This window comes from Mytilus trossulus, chromosome 14 (assembly GCF_036588685.1).
Source record: "Mytilus trossulus isolate FHL-02 chromosome 14, PNRI_Mtr1.1.1.hap1, whole genome shotgun sequence".
Classification (NCBI taxonomy): Eukaryota; Metazoa; Mollusca; class Bivalvia; order Mytilida; family Mytilidae; genus Mytilus; species Mytilus trossulus.
The window spans coordinates 74,502,341-74,521,053 of record NC_086386.1 but is presented as its reverse complement, the minus strand read 5'-3'; the positions used below and the strand labels follow the sequence as shown (position 1 = coordinate 74,521,053).

Genomic DNA, 18,713 nt, shown 5'->3' with positions numbered 1-18,713 from the left:
AGCTTAAAAAATCATATTACCCAGTATTACCCAGTATTAGCCATTTCTGGGAGTATTGACCAGCCCGGGAAAACCCGGGAATTCCCGCCTGGGTTTTCCCGGGCGGGTAATACTTTGCCAACCCTGTTTTGGGCTGATAACAAAAGAATGTCAGTCAATCAGAAGACGTGTTACATCCAAAATTGAATTATTCAATTATAGGATGAACCAGAAGAGAGTATACCAGAACAAGATGAGGATATGGACCAGGGTGAATCCCTCCCAGGTACCCCAGACAGTAGGGCCATGTCCAAAGAATATGCCTTCAGGCAAGCCAAGATGACAAATGAATTACAAGAACTGAACAAACTTCTGGAGAAAAAGGAGCGGCTTGCTAAACAGATGACACAAAACGATGATCAGATGAAAGCGATGAAAGGCCAATATGATGTAGGTTGACTTAAGAAAGACTGGATGGGCTTAATTTTTCACCATTTAAAATTTTTCCATAAATTTTCTGCTTATTCTAGTTTTGTAATGAATTTCTGCTCATTCCAGTTTCCTCATTGAATTTTCATCTCATTGTAGTTTTCTCATTAAATTTTCATTTCATTCTATTTTTTCTCATTGAATTTCCACTCATTCTAGTTTTCATATTGATTGTTGTTCATTCTAGCTTTTCCCATTGATTTTACCTCTTATTTCGTTTATTTAATTGATTTTAAGTCCATTTTATCATTTCTATTGATTATTTCTCCATATTAGCATTCCTATTGATTTTTTCTCTCCATTCAGCATGCCATTAGTGGGATGAATTCAGAGATAGAAAGTCTACAGAAAGAGAAGGAGGAATTAGCTCAGGCTTTAGAAAATGCTAAATACAACTCAGCAACTAGCAAGTAAGTATAGTATTTACAGAATACTAACTATAACTGTGGATTCATTTATTTTCTTTGATACTAAATTTTGTGGATTGAGGAAAAAAAATAAATTCTTGATACATATTTTTTTCCCTGTTTTTTCTAAAGTCTAATACACAAGCCTATGGAAAATTTCAACTTTGTTGAACAGTTAAAGTTGTATCCAAGAAATTTTGAAAATAGATAATTGTTCCACAATAACTAGCAATAACAAGTAAGGAATGTTTGACAAGTCATCTTCCAGTTTGCTCGTGAAACAAAGAAAAAAACCTCTTTTTTTATCATGCAAAATATGCAAAATACAACCTGATAAAATAGCAGCTGCTCAACACAATATGACAGCTTTTTTATTTAGTTTGCTGTACTCACTTGACAAAAAGCTTCATATTGTGACTCTCAGCTAATACTTTACAATATCAATATTCAGACAACAGAAAATCAGTAAATATCATCAGATGTAGTTTGTTTATGTCATTTAAATGGTTGAACTACTTGTACTTGTACAGAGTGGCTGAGCAGAGAAGACAAAGATTAAAGGAGTTAGAACAACAGATGTCACAACTTAAGAGAAAAGTCAACGATCAAACAAAACTGTTAAAGATGAAGGAACAGTCAGAAAAACAAGTGTCTAAAATGAACGTCGATATACAGGTAGGAACAGTCAGAAAAACAAGTGTCTAAAATGAACGTCGATATACAGGTAGGAACAGTCAGAAAAACAAGTGTCTAAAATGAACGTCGATATACAGGTAGGAACAGTCAGAAAAACAAGTGTCTAAAATGAACGTCGATATACAGGTAGGAACAGTCAGAAAAACAAGTGTCTAAAATGAACGTCGATATACAGGTAGGAACAGTCAGAAAAACAAGTGTCTAAAATGAACGTCGATATACAGGTAGGAACAGTCAGAAAAACAAGTTTCTAAAATGAACGTCGATATACAGGTAGGCACAGTCAGAAAAACAAGTGTCTAAAATGAACGTCGATATACAGGTAGGGACAGTCAGAAAAACAAGTGTCTAAAATGAACGTCGATATACAGGTAGGAACAGTCAGAAAAACAAGTGTCTAAAATGAACGTCTATATACAGGTAGGAACAGTCAGAAAAACAAGTGTCTAAAATGAACGTCGATATACAGGTAGGAACAGTCAGAAAAACAAGTGTCTAAAATGAACGTCGATATACAGGTAGGAACAGTCAGAAAAACAAGTGTCTAAAATGAACGTTGATATACAGGTAGGCACAGTCAGAAAAACAAGTGTCTAAAATGAACGTCGATATACAGGTAGGAACAGTCAGAAAAACAAGTGTCTAAAATGAACGTCGATATACAGGTAGGAACAGTCAGAAAAACAAGTGTCTAAAATGAACGTCGATATACAGGTAGGAACAGTCAGAAAAACAAGTGTCTAAAATGAACGTCGATATACAGGTAGGAACAGTCAGAAAAACAAGTGTCTAAAATGAACGTCGATATACAGGTAGGGAAAGTGTACAGTTTAATACAGTTTACCGTAACTAATTAATTTTGATGAGCTCACAATGAACTGCAAGCTATAAAGGGACCTAAAAATGACATGTTTAAAACCATTCAAATGAAAAAACATAAAAAATGAGAAGCACTTATATGAACCACAATAAACAACAACTGCTGAATATCAGATTCCTGACTTAGGACAGGTGCAAAAAATGCAGCGGTTTTTAATGTTTAAATGGTACCAAAACTTCACCCTTATCCCTTTTTGTCGAGCCTTCGACTTTAGTCGAAAAAGCGAGACTAAGCGATCCTACATTCCGTCGTCGTCGGCGGCGTCCACAAATATTCACTCTGTGGTTAAAGTTTTTGAAATTTTAATAACTTTCTTAAGCTATACATGATTTCTACCAAACTTGGACAGAAGCTTGTTTATGATCATAAGATAGTATCCAGATGTAAATTTTGTAAAAAAATAAATCCATTTTTCCATATTTTACTTTTGAATGGACTTAGTTTTTCTGCGGGGAAACATTACATTCACTCTGTGGTTAAAGTTTTTAAAATTTTAATAACTTTCTTAAACTACCCTGGGTTTTTTACCAAACTTGGACAGAAGCTTGTTCATGATCATAATATAGTATCCAGAAGAAAATTTTGTAAAAATAAAATTCCATTTTTTCCATATTTTACTTTTAAATGGACATAGTTTTTCTACTGGGAAACATTTAATTCACTCTGTGGTTAAAGTTTTTAAAATTTTAATAACTTTCTTAAACTATCCTGGGTTTGTACCAAACTTGAACAGAAGCTTAATAATGATCATAAAATAGTATCCAGAAGTATATTTTGTAAAAAAAAAAAATCCATGTTTTCCGTATTTTACTTTTAAATGGACTTACATTTTCTTCCAGTTAACCATACATACATACACAGTCTGCAGTTGTTTTTAAACATTTATTAGATTCAAAAACTATCCTGGATTTTAACCAAACTTTTACAGAAGCTTCTTACAATCAGAAGATTGTATCAAAAGGAATATTTCTATTGAGTTTTTTCCTCATTTTTGTTGAGCCTGCGATTTACAGCAAAAGTAGGCGAGACACTGGGTTCCGCGGAACCCTTACAAATTTTATCTGAAATAATAGTGTAACATCACAACATAGAAAGACACATATTTAGTTTCTAATGCGAACATGTTCTTGTTTAATTTAAAAATATTAGATACAATGTATATATGTGTATACTTATAGGGTATGAAACAACAGAGAGTTAAGTTGATGAAACAAATGAAAGAAGATGCTGATGAGTTCAGACGATGGAAGATGAAAAAAGAAAAAGAAGTCATGCAGTTACAACAAAAGGTTTTTATTTAAAAAAATTAGTATTAAAAAAAAGGAACATGATGTTTTTTTTCTTGATAAAAAGATGTCTAAGTTATTTCATTGTTTTGAAATTTAGAAACAATACCATCTGACATTGAAAAACCATTAGTTGACATTTTTTGGGTGGAACTATAAATGTACAGAGAATGCAAATTATGCAGATGGACCAATGTAAAAAATTAAGCACATTAAGGTAGTGACTAACTCTACAAGGAGATCACTCTTTAAAATCAGCTGAACATTTTAATCACATTGTATACCTTTTGTGTATTAAAGTTATTTACTTTTATGTTATGAAGTTATGACTATCTATTATAATTATCATTTACCAGGGAAGAAAGAGAGATTGTGAGATAGCCAAGTTACAGAGAGAAAACCAGAAACAACAAAACATTCTGAAAAGAAAAGGAGAAGAGGTAAGTTCAAATTATGGCGGGAAAATACTTTCTCTTGACTTTTCTTAGCTTTATCATTGACAAGTTTAAGTTCTCAAACACAATTAAATAACAATTATAATTTTATAAGACTTCTACAGATGGCTTATCATTATACTTATTAAAGATTTATAAAAAGAACAACTGGGGTCAATGGGCAATTTTTTTTAGGCATTCAAAAGGATAAAACCAGAGAATTCTATAAATCCCAAAACATGACAAGCGAACTTCCTTAACCACCTCGCTGACCATTTTATAAAATTGTCTATTAGTAGGTTTCTGGTTAATGTGTACATTTTTGCCACATGACAGAAAATTGATCTGCTTATCTTTTAAACTGATTGTGTAATTAAGGGGACATCTAAAAAAAATCTATTTACTTCAATTTTTAATCAAATTTTATATAGTCTGGTAAAACATTCTTTTTAGATTTCCCTCTGTTATATTTTGTATGTATACTCTGTATAAGTTATCTTTTAAAGGAGCACCACCATGAGTTATTGTTTAAAGGAGGACATTTAGTATCAGTGCAAAAACAAGTTCTGTTAAACATTTTTTTTTCAAAATGTCCTTATTTTATGTTCTGTTTAGTTAAGTTGACTATTTCTTTATTTTTAGGCTGCTGCAGCAAACAAGAGACTGAAGGAAGCTTTAGCCAAACAGAAACAAGTTCACCAAGAGAGAAATGAAAAATTTGAAAAATATGACACAACCAGTATAGGAAACAGGGTTAGAGTAAGTACAATATGGTAAACCAACTTATTTTTGCAGATACTTTATTTGCCTTTAGCCCTTACCAGCCCATTTCGCCGCTATCTATTTTCACGATTTTCAAATTTAATTCATGTCGTTTAAAAAGGAAAAATTACATATTGGCAAAAATAGCGAAAATAAATCGCTCATGGAAATTAGTTTTTTTACAGTAACTTCAGGTTGTCTTTCATTTTGTCTTAGCCTGGAGAATATGAGATAACTTATTTAAAGAAAAGCTATAAAAGTAAAACCTATTAACCACATTTGTAAATTTGAGTATTTTATTAGGGCTGTTCTACAAAATAACCCCTGCAAACAACCCCCAACCCCAGGGAATGCACATTTTAAAATTTTTATGTTGGCGGTTGTATTTGAAATATAAAAAATGCAATAATAATATTAACCTCACTTTAGTTCATTTTTTTTATAAATTTCTGATATGACACAACAGTTTATTATGTCCTTATGGTGCAGCTCTTTATTTATCTCTGTTACAAACAACTTTGCATTAGAATGACATAATATGAGCTGCGTCGGATAGAAATCGACCTTATGCAAGTGTACGTTCACATGTACATCTATATGACTTACAATGATTTTGGTACATTAAAATATGAAATTAAAAGGTGAATATTGGTCGGTTTTCAAGGGTTGTTATAACAAATCAATATTCAAACAGTCACAGACTTTCCCTTCAGATATTTTTAACCGAAAAGTGGATACAAGATGTATTGATATTAATTTGCATAAGGTCGATTTCTATCCAACGCAGCTCATATGTAAATGTTTATTGTAGTCCTGGTTGAGTCATGAGTTAGAGGTCAGGGTCAGCATCAGGGAGGCCAAATATCACCTGAACAGGCTGCTGTCTGATCGTAAGGAAATGGTGATGACATTGAAAGATTTAAAGGACAGGATAGATGAGGATGCTCCACCCACCAAGGTAAGTAATAGTCCTCAGTCAATATACTTCTTTCCGGTCAATATTATACAATTACTGTTTTTTGATGAGGTAAATGTGTGGTTTTATTGACAGCCAAAGTGAATATCAGTTTTTCAAAAGTCAATTAAACCACATATTTATTGAAACAAAAGACAGGTATTGTTTTATTCCATATTCCAAGAGGAATGTATGTAATGGAAAATATTTACCAAAAACCAATAATACATCAAACATTTTTGTACCAAAATTATACACGTAAAACATGCAACGTTTTGCACGGTGAATATACTTATTTATTCAAAATCCCAGTAATATAGAAAAACCTACTAAAGTTTTAGCAATATGGAATAAATCTTACAAAGGCTATAATTGTATATTATACTGGTACAAAACACCACAGGGAGACAACTCTGTAAAAATCAGCTGAACATTTAAAAAAATATTCTATTGTGGAAACATTAAGATTCTCAATGATCAAAATTAGAATTTGTCAAATTGCTATGTATCCAATATTTTTTTTTTAATTAAGAATGTGGTTCATTTAAAAAAAAAAACATGTGTTTTTGTCAAAGGGTGAAAGTAAATAAACTAAAAATTTTATAAAAATTAATCAAGCCAAATTAATTGAATTCAGGTGTTTGGTAACACCTTAAACACAAAAGACATAAATGAAAGAAGAGTGAAGTAATCATTTGAAGAAGAAAATTTCTTTTGTACACATTCTTTTTTAAATATTTGACTCTAAAAAATTAATTATTCTGCATTACAGAAGTTGGCCTGGATAAAAGACGGAAAGTTAGACTCATCAAGTTTTGAGGTTGAGAACGTAAAGAAACAGATAGAGGAAGTTCAACAACAGATCGATGAGAGGTAAACAATCAAACAAACAAACAAATGTTTTATTGCTAATCACAGCACCCACAAGGAGCAGAACAATCAACATTAATTACATACAAATGATTACAAGTGATTCTATATGATTAAGACGCAATGTTATAGTATATATTTATCTGCATTTAAAAGGAGGCAGACAATTGAAAACCATTAGGGCTGTTCCAGAAAATACTATGTCCCCCCCAGGGACGGCACTTTTTTTTAACCCCCACCACCCACAGAAATAAAAATAAATTAGAACAACACTTCCTTGCATTATTTCAAATACAACCACCCACATAATATTAAAAAAAGTTGCCTTCCCTGGGGGGGGGGACATAGTACTTTCTGGAACAGCCCTTGTTGGATTAAGAACAGACAAACAGCTAAAACTGAACTATACCCAGCAATACAGACACCCCCCTCCCAGCACACAAAAATAAAAACAAAAGGGATGTCAAACATTTTATGAAGATTCTGTTTGACTAGTGGTGTCTTATTTTATGATATGAGCTATATCTTCCTTTAAAAAAATTCTAACAAATTTTTATCTGGTTTTATAGTTACAATGAAGGTTTGAAATGAATTGTCTACTTTTTCCCATATTCTATCTTTCTAGGAATGCTCAGATAACTGACCTCCAACAGAAGGTTGTTGATGCTGATCAAGGTAAGAATGATAGGGGGTCACAAGTGGGAGGAGTAAAAAATTGGGGGATGCTGTGAACCATTCATTTCAAAATATTGCATTGTTGCAAAATTTGAGAAGATAGGGTTTGCTGAATAGAAATTTTACATTTTAGATTTTGAAAGCATTATTTGTATGAAGGATTTCCTGATATATGAAAAACTAGACGATGACCAGTGATAAATGTGCTGTTCATTTGCTTTTTATGCCCCACCTACAATAGTAGAGGAGCATTATGTTTTCTGGTCTGTGCGTCTGTTCGTCAGTCTGTCTGTCTGTCCCGCCTCAGGTTAAAGTTTTTGGTCAAGGTAGTTTTTGATGAAGTTGAAGTCCAATCGACTTCAAACTTAGTACACATGTTCCCTATGATATGATCTTTCTAATTCTAATGCCAAATTAGAGATTTTACCCCAATGTCGTCACAGTCCACTGAACATAGAAAATGATAGTGGGAGAGGGGCATTCGTGTACTTGGGTCACATTCTTGTTTTGTGTTTTTTTGCTGTGCATGATTTTGTGTCATGGATTGAATTTACAATAAGGCCGAACTCCAAAGAAAATTCATAATGGAAAGTCTGTAACCAAACGGCAAAATCAAAATTCTAACACTTAAAATGAATGGATAACAACTTTCATATTCCTGACTTTGTACAGACATTTTCCTATGTAGAAAATGGTGGGTTAAAACTGGATTTGTAGGTAGCTAAAAATCTAATTATAGATTTTGATTACCTTGCCCATTAGCCATACAAATGTCCTCGAGAGCTGTTGTAACAAATATGAAATAAAATCTATATTTTCACAATGTATAAATAAGAAATATATTGAAAAGAAAACATCAATCTTAATAAAAAATATGTGCTACTTACAGAATGTAAAGGGAAATCTATATGGGAGAGTTTACACACAATGGTAGAGGCAAAATGTGCGTTGAAATGGTTACTAGAACAGGTAATAATTAACAATTAACAATTAAATACTACTTTTTGTAATTTTATACTGAAGCACATTTTGTGATTTGTAATTATTTAAGGATATAACCATCCTTGGTATCTGAAGGATCTAAGTATTAAAAAAAGATGTGGTATGAATGCCAATGAAGCACCTCGACAAGTGACCAAATGACACAGAAATTAACAACTATAGGTCACTGTTCAACCTTCAATAATGGGCAAAGCCCATACGGCATAGTCAGATATAAAATGCCCTGATATCATAAATTTAAAACAATTCAAATCAGAAAAGTAACAGCCTAATTAATGTAAAATAAAAATGGACAAAAAACAAATATATACCGCATAAACAAACGACAAACACTGAATTACAGGCTCCTGACTTGAGACAGGCACCTACATAGGAATGTGGCGGCGTAAAACTTATTAGGGGGATTCGCAACCTCCCCTTACCTGGGTCTGTCTACAGTGATCCCTGCCATGTCAACATTGAAGTTGTGAGGTTGAGACTTTTTTCCATCAAGGTGTGTTTTTATCTGATCTTAATTGACTGGAATTGCCAGCTCATGTCAAAGGTCATGGTTCACTCGGTACTCTGGTTTTTCCATCAATAAAAGCAGACTGCCATGATATAGCTACATGTCTCTGAAAGTGGCTGTGAAGATCAACTATTAATCAATCAATTATATAAAACCTTAAAAAAATAAGTTGATTCATATGATTGTCAAGACAACTTATTATCACAACAGGGTCACACATTTCACAGGGTACACTTTTGATTAGATTAAGTCCAAAAGGAGTAGGTCCAGTAAGGTAAAAAAGGGGTCTTACTGGACCTACTCCTTTATTTGGGTTATATTGAATTTTACATTACAACCCAATATATAGCTAGTTAACCTTTGTGTATATTTATTCCAAGTGATTTTCAATTTCTAACAGGCTGTTTCATCTAGGGCAGATAGCAGTAAGGCTCAGGGAGAATTACAAGATTCTAAACTACATCATATAGACAGACATGATGAAATGGAAGAACTACAGAAGGAAATAGAGGATTTAAAACATAAACATGAAGACAATGTAACTAGGTTACAAAAACAACATGAAGATAAGGTAACTTATTTGTTTTTAAGTCATTAGAACTTGTCTTATTTGTATGTCACACCTGTGGTTAAAGATTTCGGTCAATTTAGTTTTTGATGAAGTTGAAATCCAATCAACTCGAAACTTAGTACACATGTTTCCTGTGATATGATCTTTCTAATTAGAGTTTAAACTGCTTTCCGCAGTCCATTGAACATCAAAAATGCTATTGCTTGTAGGGGATCATTGTACTATGGACACATCCTTGCTTTTAATAATAAAGTAAATGTATGAAATTTAAAGTATGATAAGAAAAAATGTACATCTGCTTTATATCTATAAAGGTCTTAGCATTAACATGATTAAACAGGTTATTATTTCATTTTCATCAATTTTCCTAGAAACTTTTCAACTTTCCCACTTGTATTTTATGATTTTATATGTATCTCATCCCTTGCCTATTGAAATTTTTGTTGAAAGTAAAGAATATGGTATATAAAGAAGATTTCAGAAAATGTTTTCGTGGGCAAGGGTAGCCTTAATAAATTATTTGGAAAAATGTCTTAAATTTTACAGAATTTTGCCACAAATTAGGATTTTACAGAATTTTGCCACAAATTAGGATTTTACAGAATTCTCTTACATTATTATGTCACAAAAACGTCATTTATGATGTTATTTATGTAAATCTTTTTCAGCTATAAAACTATTGGACATTTTAGCATATGCTTTTTTCAAATGTTCACTACATTTTGGCAGTGAAAATTTCAGATTTTTATGTCCAAAATTATAAATGTATTAACTTCTTTAATGTTACAAAAAAAGTTTCTGATGCTGATTTAAAGAAGACATCCTGATTTCTGTTTTGTTTTCAGGTTTTGTTTCTGTTGAGACAGATGAAGGCTGTAGATAGTAATGTGACATTAGATGTAGACGTCAGACAGAGAATGAAATTCCAGGTATAGATTTAGTTTGTCTTGTCCGTCTGTCTGTCTGTCCTTCATCAGGTTTTGTTTCTGATAGTAATGTAACATTAGATGTAGACGTCAGACAGAGAATGAAATTCCAGGTATAGAATTAGTTTGTCTTGTCCGTCTGTCTCTCTGTCCTTCATCAGGTTTTGTTTCTGTTGAGACAGATGAAGGCTGTAGATAGTAATGTGACATTAGATGTAGACGTCAGACAGAGAATGAAATTCCAGGTATAGAATTAGTTTGTCTTGTCCGTCTGTCTCTCTGTCCTTCATCAGGTTTTGTTTCTGTTGAGACAGATGAAGGCTGTAGATAGTAATGTGACATTAGATGTAGACGTCAGACAGAGAATGAAATTCCAGGTATAGAATTAGTTTGTCTTGTCCGTCTGTCTCTCTGTCCTTCATCAGGTTTTGTTTCTGTTGAGACAGATGAAGGCTGTAGATAGTAATGTGACATTAGATGTAGAAGTCAGACAGAGAATGAAATTCCAGGTATAGAATTAGTTTGTCTTGTCCGTCTGTCTCTCTGTCCTTCATCAGGTTTTGTTTCTGTTGAGACAGATGAAGGCTGTAGATAGTAATGTGACATTAGATGTAGAAGTCAGACAGAGAATGAAATTCCAGGTATAGAATTAGTTTGTCTTGTCCGTCTGTCTCTCTGTCCTTCATCAGGTTTTGTTTCTGTTGAGACAGATGAAGGCTGTAGATAGTAATGTGACATTAGATGTAGACGTCAGACAGAGAATGAAATTCCAGGTATAGATTTAGTTTGTCTTGTCCGTCTGTCTGTCTGTCCTTCATCAGGTTTTGTTTCTGTTGAGACAGATGAAGGCTGTAGATAGTAATGTGACATTAGATGTAGACGTCAGACAGAGAATGAAATTCCAGGTATAGAATTAGTTTGTCTTGTCCGTCTGTCTCTCTGTCCTTCATCAGGTTTTGTTTCTGTTGAGACAGATGAAGGCTGTAGATAGTAATGTGACATTAGATGTAGACGTCAGACAGAGAATGAAATTCCAGGTATAGATTTGATTTTTTTTCTTCTCTCAATCTGACCCTGGGCTTCCAAAAAACATTTGAGCCTGCTGGACATTTTATATCTGATCCAGATTTTTTATCCATTAAGACTTAGTCACAAAAGGCAATGTTGGTAGTCAGATGACCATTCCAATGATTGACATTAGATTTAAAAAAAAAACGATTTTAAACTTTACTTTGATATGAATTTGATGTTCGGGTGTAAAGTGTTAAATTGGCATCATTCAAATGTTCACATCCTGTGCTCATATCTTCCTTAGACTCTTTATTTGTGCAAAATGACATTGTCAAAAACTTAACTTTCTTTTTTAAAATTAAACGGATACGTAAAATCTGTGTACGTTTACAAAGCATGACTGAGTGAAGAAGCTCTTTCCACGTTATTTCTTCAACAAAATACTGGAAATGATAGTTAGATACAGGTATCAATGATAATTTTAGCATTTGTGAAGAAATGTAGGATGCATAATTAAATTTCCCACCTGAGCACATGCGCACACATGTTCTAGTTCATACAACATAGTTCTGACAATTTTTCATTTAAGGTGGTACCCAACACTTTCACTAAAATTAATTTGGCTCGTTTAATTTTCATAAAATTTTGTCAAAGTATCTTCGTTGGCCCTTTAAAGGGGCACTAGCTGTCAAATTCTTGGTCACCGATTTGACTCAAATTCTCATATTTGATTTATAACAATGTAAAACATTTATCCAAACTATCAAAAGTCTAAAAGAAACAGTTTACAGAGCATGGGGTAGATAATGTATAGGTTCGTTTCGTGTGTATTTTAGTCCAGACGCCATCTAATTAACTATCAATTTGACCTCAGATGACCATATAAGCAATGTAAACATAAATAAAGATATGAATAGATTAAACCAACACGTGCAATTGGATTTTTATACGTCTGTTTGATTTTATTTTATACATTAAATATAGATGTTTCTCATTGTTTTTAACCGTATAAGAATGATTTTATGTGCATCGCATTAGTAATCAAATGATTTACCGTAGTTTCACTTTCATTGTTGACATTCTTTTTCTTTAAATAACCAGTGCACGTACAATGCATGCGTTGTCAATCTCTAGCTAGGGGTTAAATTGAAGTTCACATGAATACGGAGTTAAAGAGGTCGACTCATTCGCTTGCAAGTGAATAGCTAATTATCAATGTTTCTTAGCGTAATTTGACAAAATTTAACCTTTTTGGCTGCAAAAAGCGAATTGTTATTTCACTATTTCACTTTCATTATTGATTGAACAGAAAAAAATCAAATTTTAGATTTTTTATATATCTAGTAGCTAGTGCCCCTTTAACAAAAATATTAAATTATAAAAAAATTTGAACCAACCGTTTTGTCAGAAAAATTACACTGGTTATATAGCAATTTGACAAACACTAATTTTGATAATTCTGAAGCTTAATATACCTTTTACAACACAACGTAATTAAAACGTTTAGCTGACTTTACAGAGTTATCTCCTGTATGTAATCAGGTTTAAGATCTGCTCAAAGAATTTAACAATGAAGGTGTGGTCACATTAACTTGAAACTTTGTAGTACATATGTTCATTATGATGTTGACTTCTTGTAGATTTTGACCCAGATTTAAAATTCACTGAACATGGAATGTGAGCAGAGCATATGGCAGACTAATTTCTTTATATGAACATCTTAATGATGTGTTAGGTTTCTGTCTCATAACCTATTAATGTTTTTGGCTTTTTTTGTTCCTTAACTTATGCTCTTCTGGCTTTTGGTATCAATTTGAAATCCTTTTTTTTTAATATGACTGTAGTTCATCATTAAGTAACAAGGTATGCTTAGCTCAACAATGAGAGTATTTTCAGGGTTGTGGAAATATTTGCTGTGAGCACTTGTCCCTGGGCTAAATTTTACTTGTCTGGAAAAAAAGTTACTTGTCCTGATGGTCACAACAAATATTGAAGTATTTATTGTTAGCTAATATATTATTCTTAGCACTGTTTTGCATCACAAACAAATGAAATTCATATGTTTATATTTAGGAAGTAGGAAACGGGTTTACAGAGACCCAACAGCAAACCAACCAAATGAAATGACTTCTTCTTCTTTATATAAGCTTCCTATAGACAGGAACACCTCTAATAATAAATGACACCAGTCAGGGATATAACTCTATAGGGTTATTACAGGAAAATAACATACATTTGTTATTGTTGACTTAAAAATCAAAGAACTGTGATAACATATGTATGTTACATCTTTCAAAGGGACAATATACATTATTAGTTTGGTTAAAATGTATAAAAGTTCTATTGATATTACTTTTTTCTATATGCATACTTAACTATTTAAAGATATAGCAGTTCATAGTTTGCCAATTTTGCATAGTACACCCATAATTGTTATTACAGAAAAAATATGCCTGTAATAACTAAAGGGTGTTATCACTGTTTCTCTATATCACTTCAAAGAATTTGCTCAGACATACATCATACTTAATTACAATGTAGTTTAATTTATTGTAAGAAATAATGACCAGAGCATGTAATGAGGTTCTGTGCAAGTTTCTCAGTAATTCCCAAGTGTCTTATATAATAAGTTACATTCTTTAATAACTGAGCCTTGTTATCACAGCTAAGTTTATCCCTTAATAGCCTCAACTCATTGATTTATCATGGTCCATCAAAAATGTATTAATTTAATTAAAAAAATTGTTATCAAAACTATGCATTTATTTTCTGTGCAAAGTCTCAAGAGATCCCTAGAGCCCATTATAAATGAAATAATTTTACAAATAACAAGCATTTGTTATTACAGATTTAGAACATTTTATTAAGGTGAAAGTATCTGTAATAAGACACGCAAGTTATTTCCTAGAATAACCCTATAGAGTTATATCTCTGACTGGACATGTAAAGGACAATTTTGTTGCAGTTTTTGAATAAAAATTGTAGTCAGTAGGTGCATGTACATATAATGAATTTACAGGACAGTGATTGAAGAAATAGAAACTAAATAATTTATAATTTTTTTTGTGTTTCTCTCAACTGACACGCTTGGTTTTTTCTTGATAGTTGATGGGCAATTAAAGTGTCCCTTCTATTTACTACTTAAACAACAAATAAGGTTGACTTTTGATCTATAAATAAGACAAACAAATTTTTTTTTCTGAATTTCCTTCCAAGGGACAATCTGATATCCACGATGTCTGAAATTTTCGCTTCCATATTTTTTTATACACTCCTCGTCTCCTGTTTGTGTTTCATGTTTTCTAATCGACTCGTCATTTTTTTTGTCTTACTTGCCCTGTGGAACCTATACAAAAATAATTACTTGTCCAGGTGTTTAAATGTATGTGTCAGGCGAGTCAGCATAGCATTTCAACACCCCTCATTCTTGTTTATGTTGTTTTGTATGCTATTAAACAAGGATAGTGGCAAAATAATGAAATAATCCTTTAAAATACATTGCAGCAAGAAGAGATTGATAAATTGAGTAAACTGCACGAGGAGGTTCAAAAGAAAAATGACGAATGTGAATCTCTGAAACAGCATCTGACCAAGGCCATGTATCAAGGGAAAAGTTTTGCTTTGATGCCCAGTATAGATGCTGACCATGAGGTGGCTTCACCATTCCTGACACCTAAACCTAAAGCTAAGGTAAATATAATCATTTTAGAAAGACACATTATCTTGCTTGATCTCCAAAGCTGACTGGTCTTACTCCTCAATAATGTGGATTCATAGTTTTTCATGTAATACCAGTTTTTGTGGATTTCGTTGGTATAGCAGAATTACCGATTAAGATTTTCCAAAAAGTACAAAATTTTCTTCTGCTGGAATATAATTTTGGCAAAAGGACAATATGAAATATCCATGAAAAATTCAATATTTTCTAAATCTTTGATATTTGATATGCACAAATGTAAAAGATTTTAAATTGTACACACTTTTAATTAAATCCCAAATAGTAAATGACAATTAATGTAATTGACTTTACAGGCGAAGAGGAAAACCATGGGAAAAGATGAGTCGTTTATGAGTGAGGGTGAATACTTTGCTGCCATTAGTGACGAGGAGGACAACGTGGATGAGGATGAAGATGAGGAGGTTAACAGTGATGAGGAATGGTGGAGGACACCAAAATATAAACGAAAAGTAAGTTGAAAAACATAGGGGGGAAGGGGGGAGGTCTTAGGGTTTGTTTATTCTAGATTTTAAGAAAAGATAGAAAATCATATCAGTCCTGCAATAAAACCCTTATTCTACTTATTTGATAATTATATGTATCATTGTTTTCAAAATTCCAATAGGGAACATACTTTATATTATTGTATCAATAAACATAATTGTATGTATGTCTTTACTGTGTCTCTAGGGCTCAAACAAAATACTGAAATAAGGTGAACATTTTTTAAGAAATTATCCAGTAATTGGTTAAAACATGGGAATAGAAGATGACAGGTAGGGGTCATCTTTTTATTTGGCCATAGAGTGCAATCACAATCATTATAACAGGCCTAATGCATACCTTTTATGGCTTTAAAACGACACAGTGAGTTGAGGCGAAATTTTATTTAGATCCTATCCAGCTCATATTTTTTATAGCTGACTATGAAATGAAAAAAATAATGTGTATAACAAACAAAAAATGAACAAAAGCATTGTCAATCTGACAGTACTTAAGACAATACATACATAATTAAAAGAGGAGCAGAAAACACCTCAGTTTTTTAATATTTAACTGATCTGTTCTGAAACAAGGATTATGTATAATTGTCATTTTGTTTACTTTCTTTGGTTACATCTTCTGACATCAGACTCGGACTTCTCTTGAATTGAATTTTAAATGTACGTATTGTTATGCCTTTACTTTTCTACATTGACTAGAGGTATAGGGGAGGGTTGAGATCTCATAAACATGTTTAACCCCGACGCATATTTGCGCCTGTCCCAAGTCAGGAGCCTCTGGTCTTTGTTAGTCTTGCATTATTTTAATTTTAGTTTCTTGTGTACAATTTGGAAATTTATATGACGTTCATTATCACTGAACTAGTATATATTTATTTAGGGGCTAGCTGAAGGAAGCCTCCAGGTGCGGAAATTTCTCGTTACATTGAAGACCTGTTGGTGACCTTCTGCTGTTGTTTTTCTATGGTCGAGTTGTTGTCTCTTTGATACATTCCCCATTTCCATTCTCAATTTTATGTCTTTTTGTGTCTTTCCCTTTATTAATAAATATTTGATCATTTTTATGTAGATAAAGACATTTTCTTTTGAAAACAGCAAAATTGTAAAAATCTAACATTTTTTGTTTCTTTTTTCAGCAAAGTTCAAAGATAGTTCAGGTAAGGTCATTCTTATTGATTTTATATATTGAAAACATTTTGTTTTTGTGTGTGTTTGTACAGAATTCAGATTGAGTAAAAATACTGACCTAAATACTCATACTCAGAACCTGTTGTTCAGTGGTTGTCCTTTGTTGCTGAGGTTCATAAGTGTTTCTTGTTACTTGTTATGCTCCATTTATGGGCATTATGTTTTCTGGTCTGTGCCTCTGTCTGTCTGTTCGTTTGTCTGTCTGTCCCCTTTCAGGTTAGAGTTTTGATTAAAGTTTTTGGTCGAGGTAGTTTTTGATGAAGTTGAAGTCCGATCAACTTGAAACTTAGGAAACATGTTCCCTATGATATGATCTTTCTAATTTTAATGCCAAATTAGAGATTTTATCCCATTTTCATGGTCCTCTGAACATAAAAAATGATAGTGCAGATGGGGCACATTCTTGTTTTTTTTATATAAATTAGACAAATGGTTTTCCTGTTTAAATGGTTTTACACTCATCATTTTTGGGGCCCTTATAGGTTGCTGTTTTGTGTGAGCCACGGCTCCTTGTTGAAAACCATACTTTGACCTATATAGGTTTACTTTTACAAATTGTGATTTGGATGTAGAGATGTCTCATTGGCACTGATATCACATCTTCATATATCTAATCATAAATAAAAGCAGTAAATACATTTTTTGAATTCCAGGTTAGAATTAGGAGAGTAAGATTTAAAATATTTACTGTGTATAATAAAAGACACACTGCCAGGCTTGTCTTAAAATTTAGAAAAGTAGATCAAATTCACAAGTAAGATTATTTATAAAAAATATTCCTATCAAGGAAAATACCATTTTAACCCATGATCTCCTTTTAGAGGACAACTTAAGGTACACATATGGCATAATCAATTTTTAAGGCAGTTATTTTGATTGACTTCTTAATTGCTTGCTAAAAATTAGCCGTAAAAGAAAAATGAAAATGTATACAATTTGATATATTTCGTTGATTCATTATGAGACACATTTTGTTGAAATATTAATTTAGTTGTTCACCGATGAACCAATTTTTTATTGCCTTGTATGCAGAGTTTGACAAAACAAAGAAGTCTAATGTCCACCAACAAAATTTGTCCTTTGTTTATGAAAATTGGTTACTACCAACAACTAAAAAATGAATTCACAGTAAATCTAGATTTATTTTTCTTGTAGCCAAAAAAAGATCCATCAAGAAATTCTATAACAAAATGTAACTGTAAAGGAAACTGCCTGAAGAAAATCTGTGGCTGTCGAAAACAAGGCATTGTTTGCTCTGACCATTGTAAATGTTCAAATCAGTGTAGGAATATAGAACAGCCAGGATCAACAACCAATCCAGACGATGATAGCGTAAGTACAAGGGGGGGATGTCATAACATAGAACAGCCAGTAAAAAAAACCAATCCAGATGATTGCCTAAGTACAAGGGGGTAATATCAATACATAGAACAGCTAAGATCAACAACAAATTCAGATGATGATAGTGTAAGTAAAAGGGAGTAATATCATTACATAGAACAGCCAGGATCAACATTCAATCAAAGAACAAGGGGGTAATATCATAACTTAGAACAGCCAGGGTCAACAACTTAATCAGATGCATGATCAACAACCAAGTTTCAGTTCAGAAATTGGGCTGTGTTCATATTGTTAAAAAAAACAAGAAAGTTGTATGATTGCTAATAAAGACAAAAGATGAAAACAACACATAGTAAATTACATGTCCCTGAAGAGATTTTCGGAATTTATCCTCACCAATAATGCTCATAGCAGAATAATTGAAATCCAAGAATGTATTTAATACCAAAAAAGTTGTAAAGCTATCCATAATGACCAAAGACAAAAAAGAAATGGAAGAATTACAGGGTAAC

At 32.4% G+C, this 18,713-nt stretch overlaps 1 protein-coding gene across 3 annotated transcripts in view; it reads left to right on the top strand.

Moving 5' to 3' along the window:
• Nucleotides 1–18,713, top strand: part of LOC134696517 (chromosome-associated kinesin KIF4-like) — a 43,618-nt gene that overhangs the window by 22,257 nt on the left and 2,648 nt on the right. For 2 of the 3 annotated variants that reach the window (XM_063558353.1, XM_063558355.1), the window contains 16 exons: nt 202–429; nt 775–878; nt 1,406–1,550; nt 3,630–3,740; nt 4,094–4,177; nt 4,814–4,930; nt 5,745–5,891; nt 6,661–6,761; nt 7,384–7,433; nt 8,323–8,402; nt 9,344–9,514; nt 10,360–10,443; nt 14,956–15,141; nt 15,484–15,639; nt 16,809–16,829; nt 18,016–18,192. In XM_063558353.1, the coding sequence (XP_063414423.1) occupies nt 202–429; nt 775–878; nt 1,406–1,550; nt 3,630–3,740; nt 4,094–4,177; nt 4,814–4,930; nt 5,745–5,891; nt 6,661–6,761; nt 7,384–7,433; nt 8,323–8,402; nt 9,344–9,514; nt 10,360–10,443; nt 14,956–15,141; nt 15,484–15,639; nt 16,809–16,829; nt 18,016–18,192 (1,962 nt within the window). Of the gene's footprint in view, nt 1–201; nt 430–774; nt 879–1,405; nt 1,551–3,629; nt 3,741–4,093; nt 4,178–4,813; nt 4,931–5,744; nt 5,892–6,660; nt 6,762–7,383; nt 7,434–8,322; nt 8,403–9,343; nt 9,515–10,359; nt 10,444–10,733; nt 10,818–14,955; nt 15,142–15,483; nt 15,640–16,808; nt 16,830–18,015; nt 18,193–18,713 lie in introns of all 3 variants that reach the window. The other variant, XM_063558356.1, reaches the window with a different exon arrangement.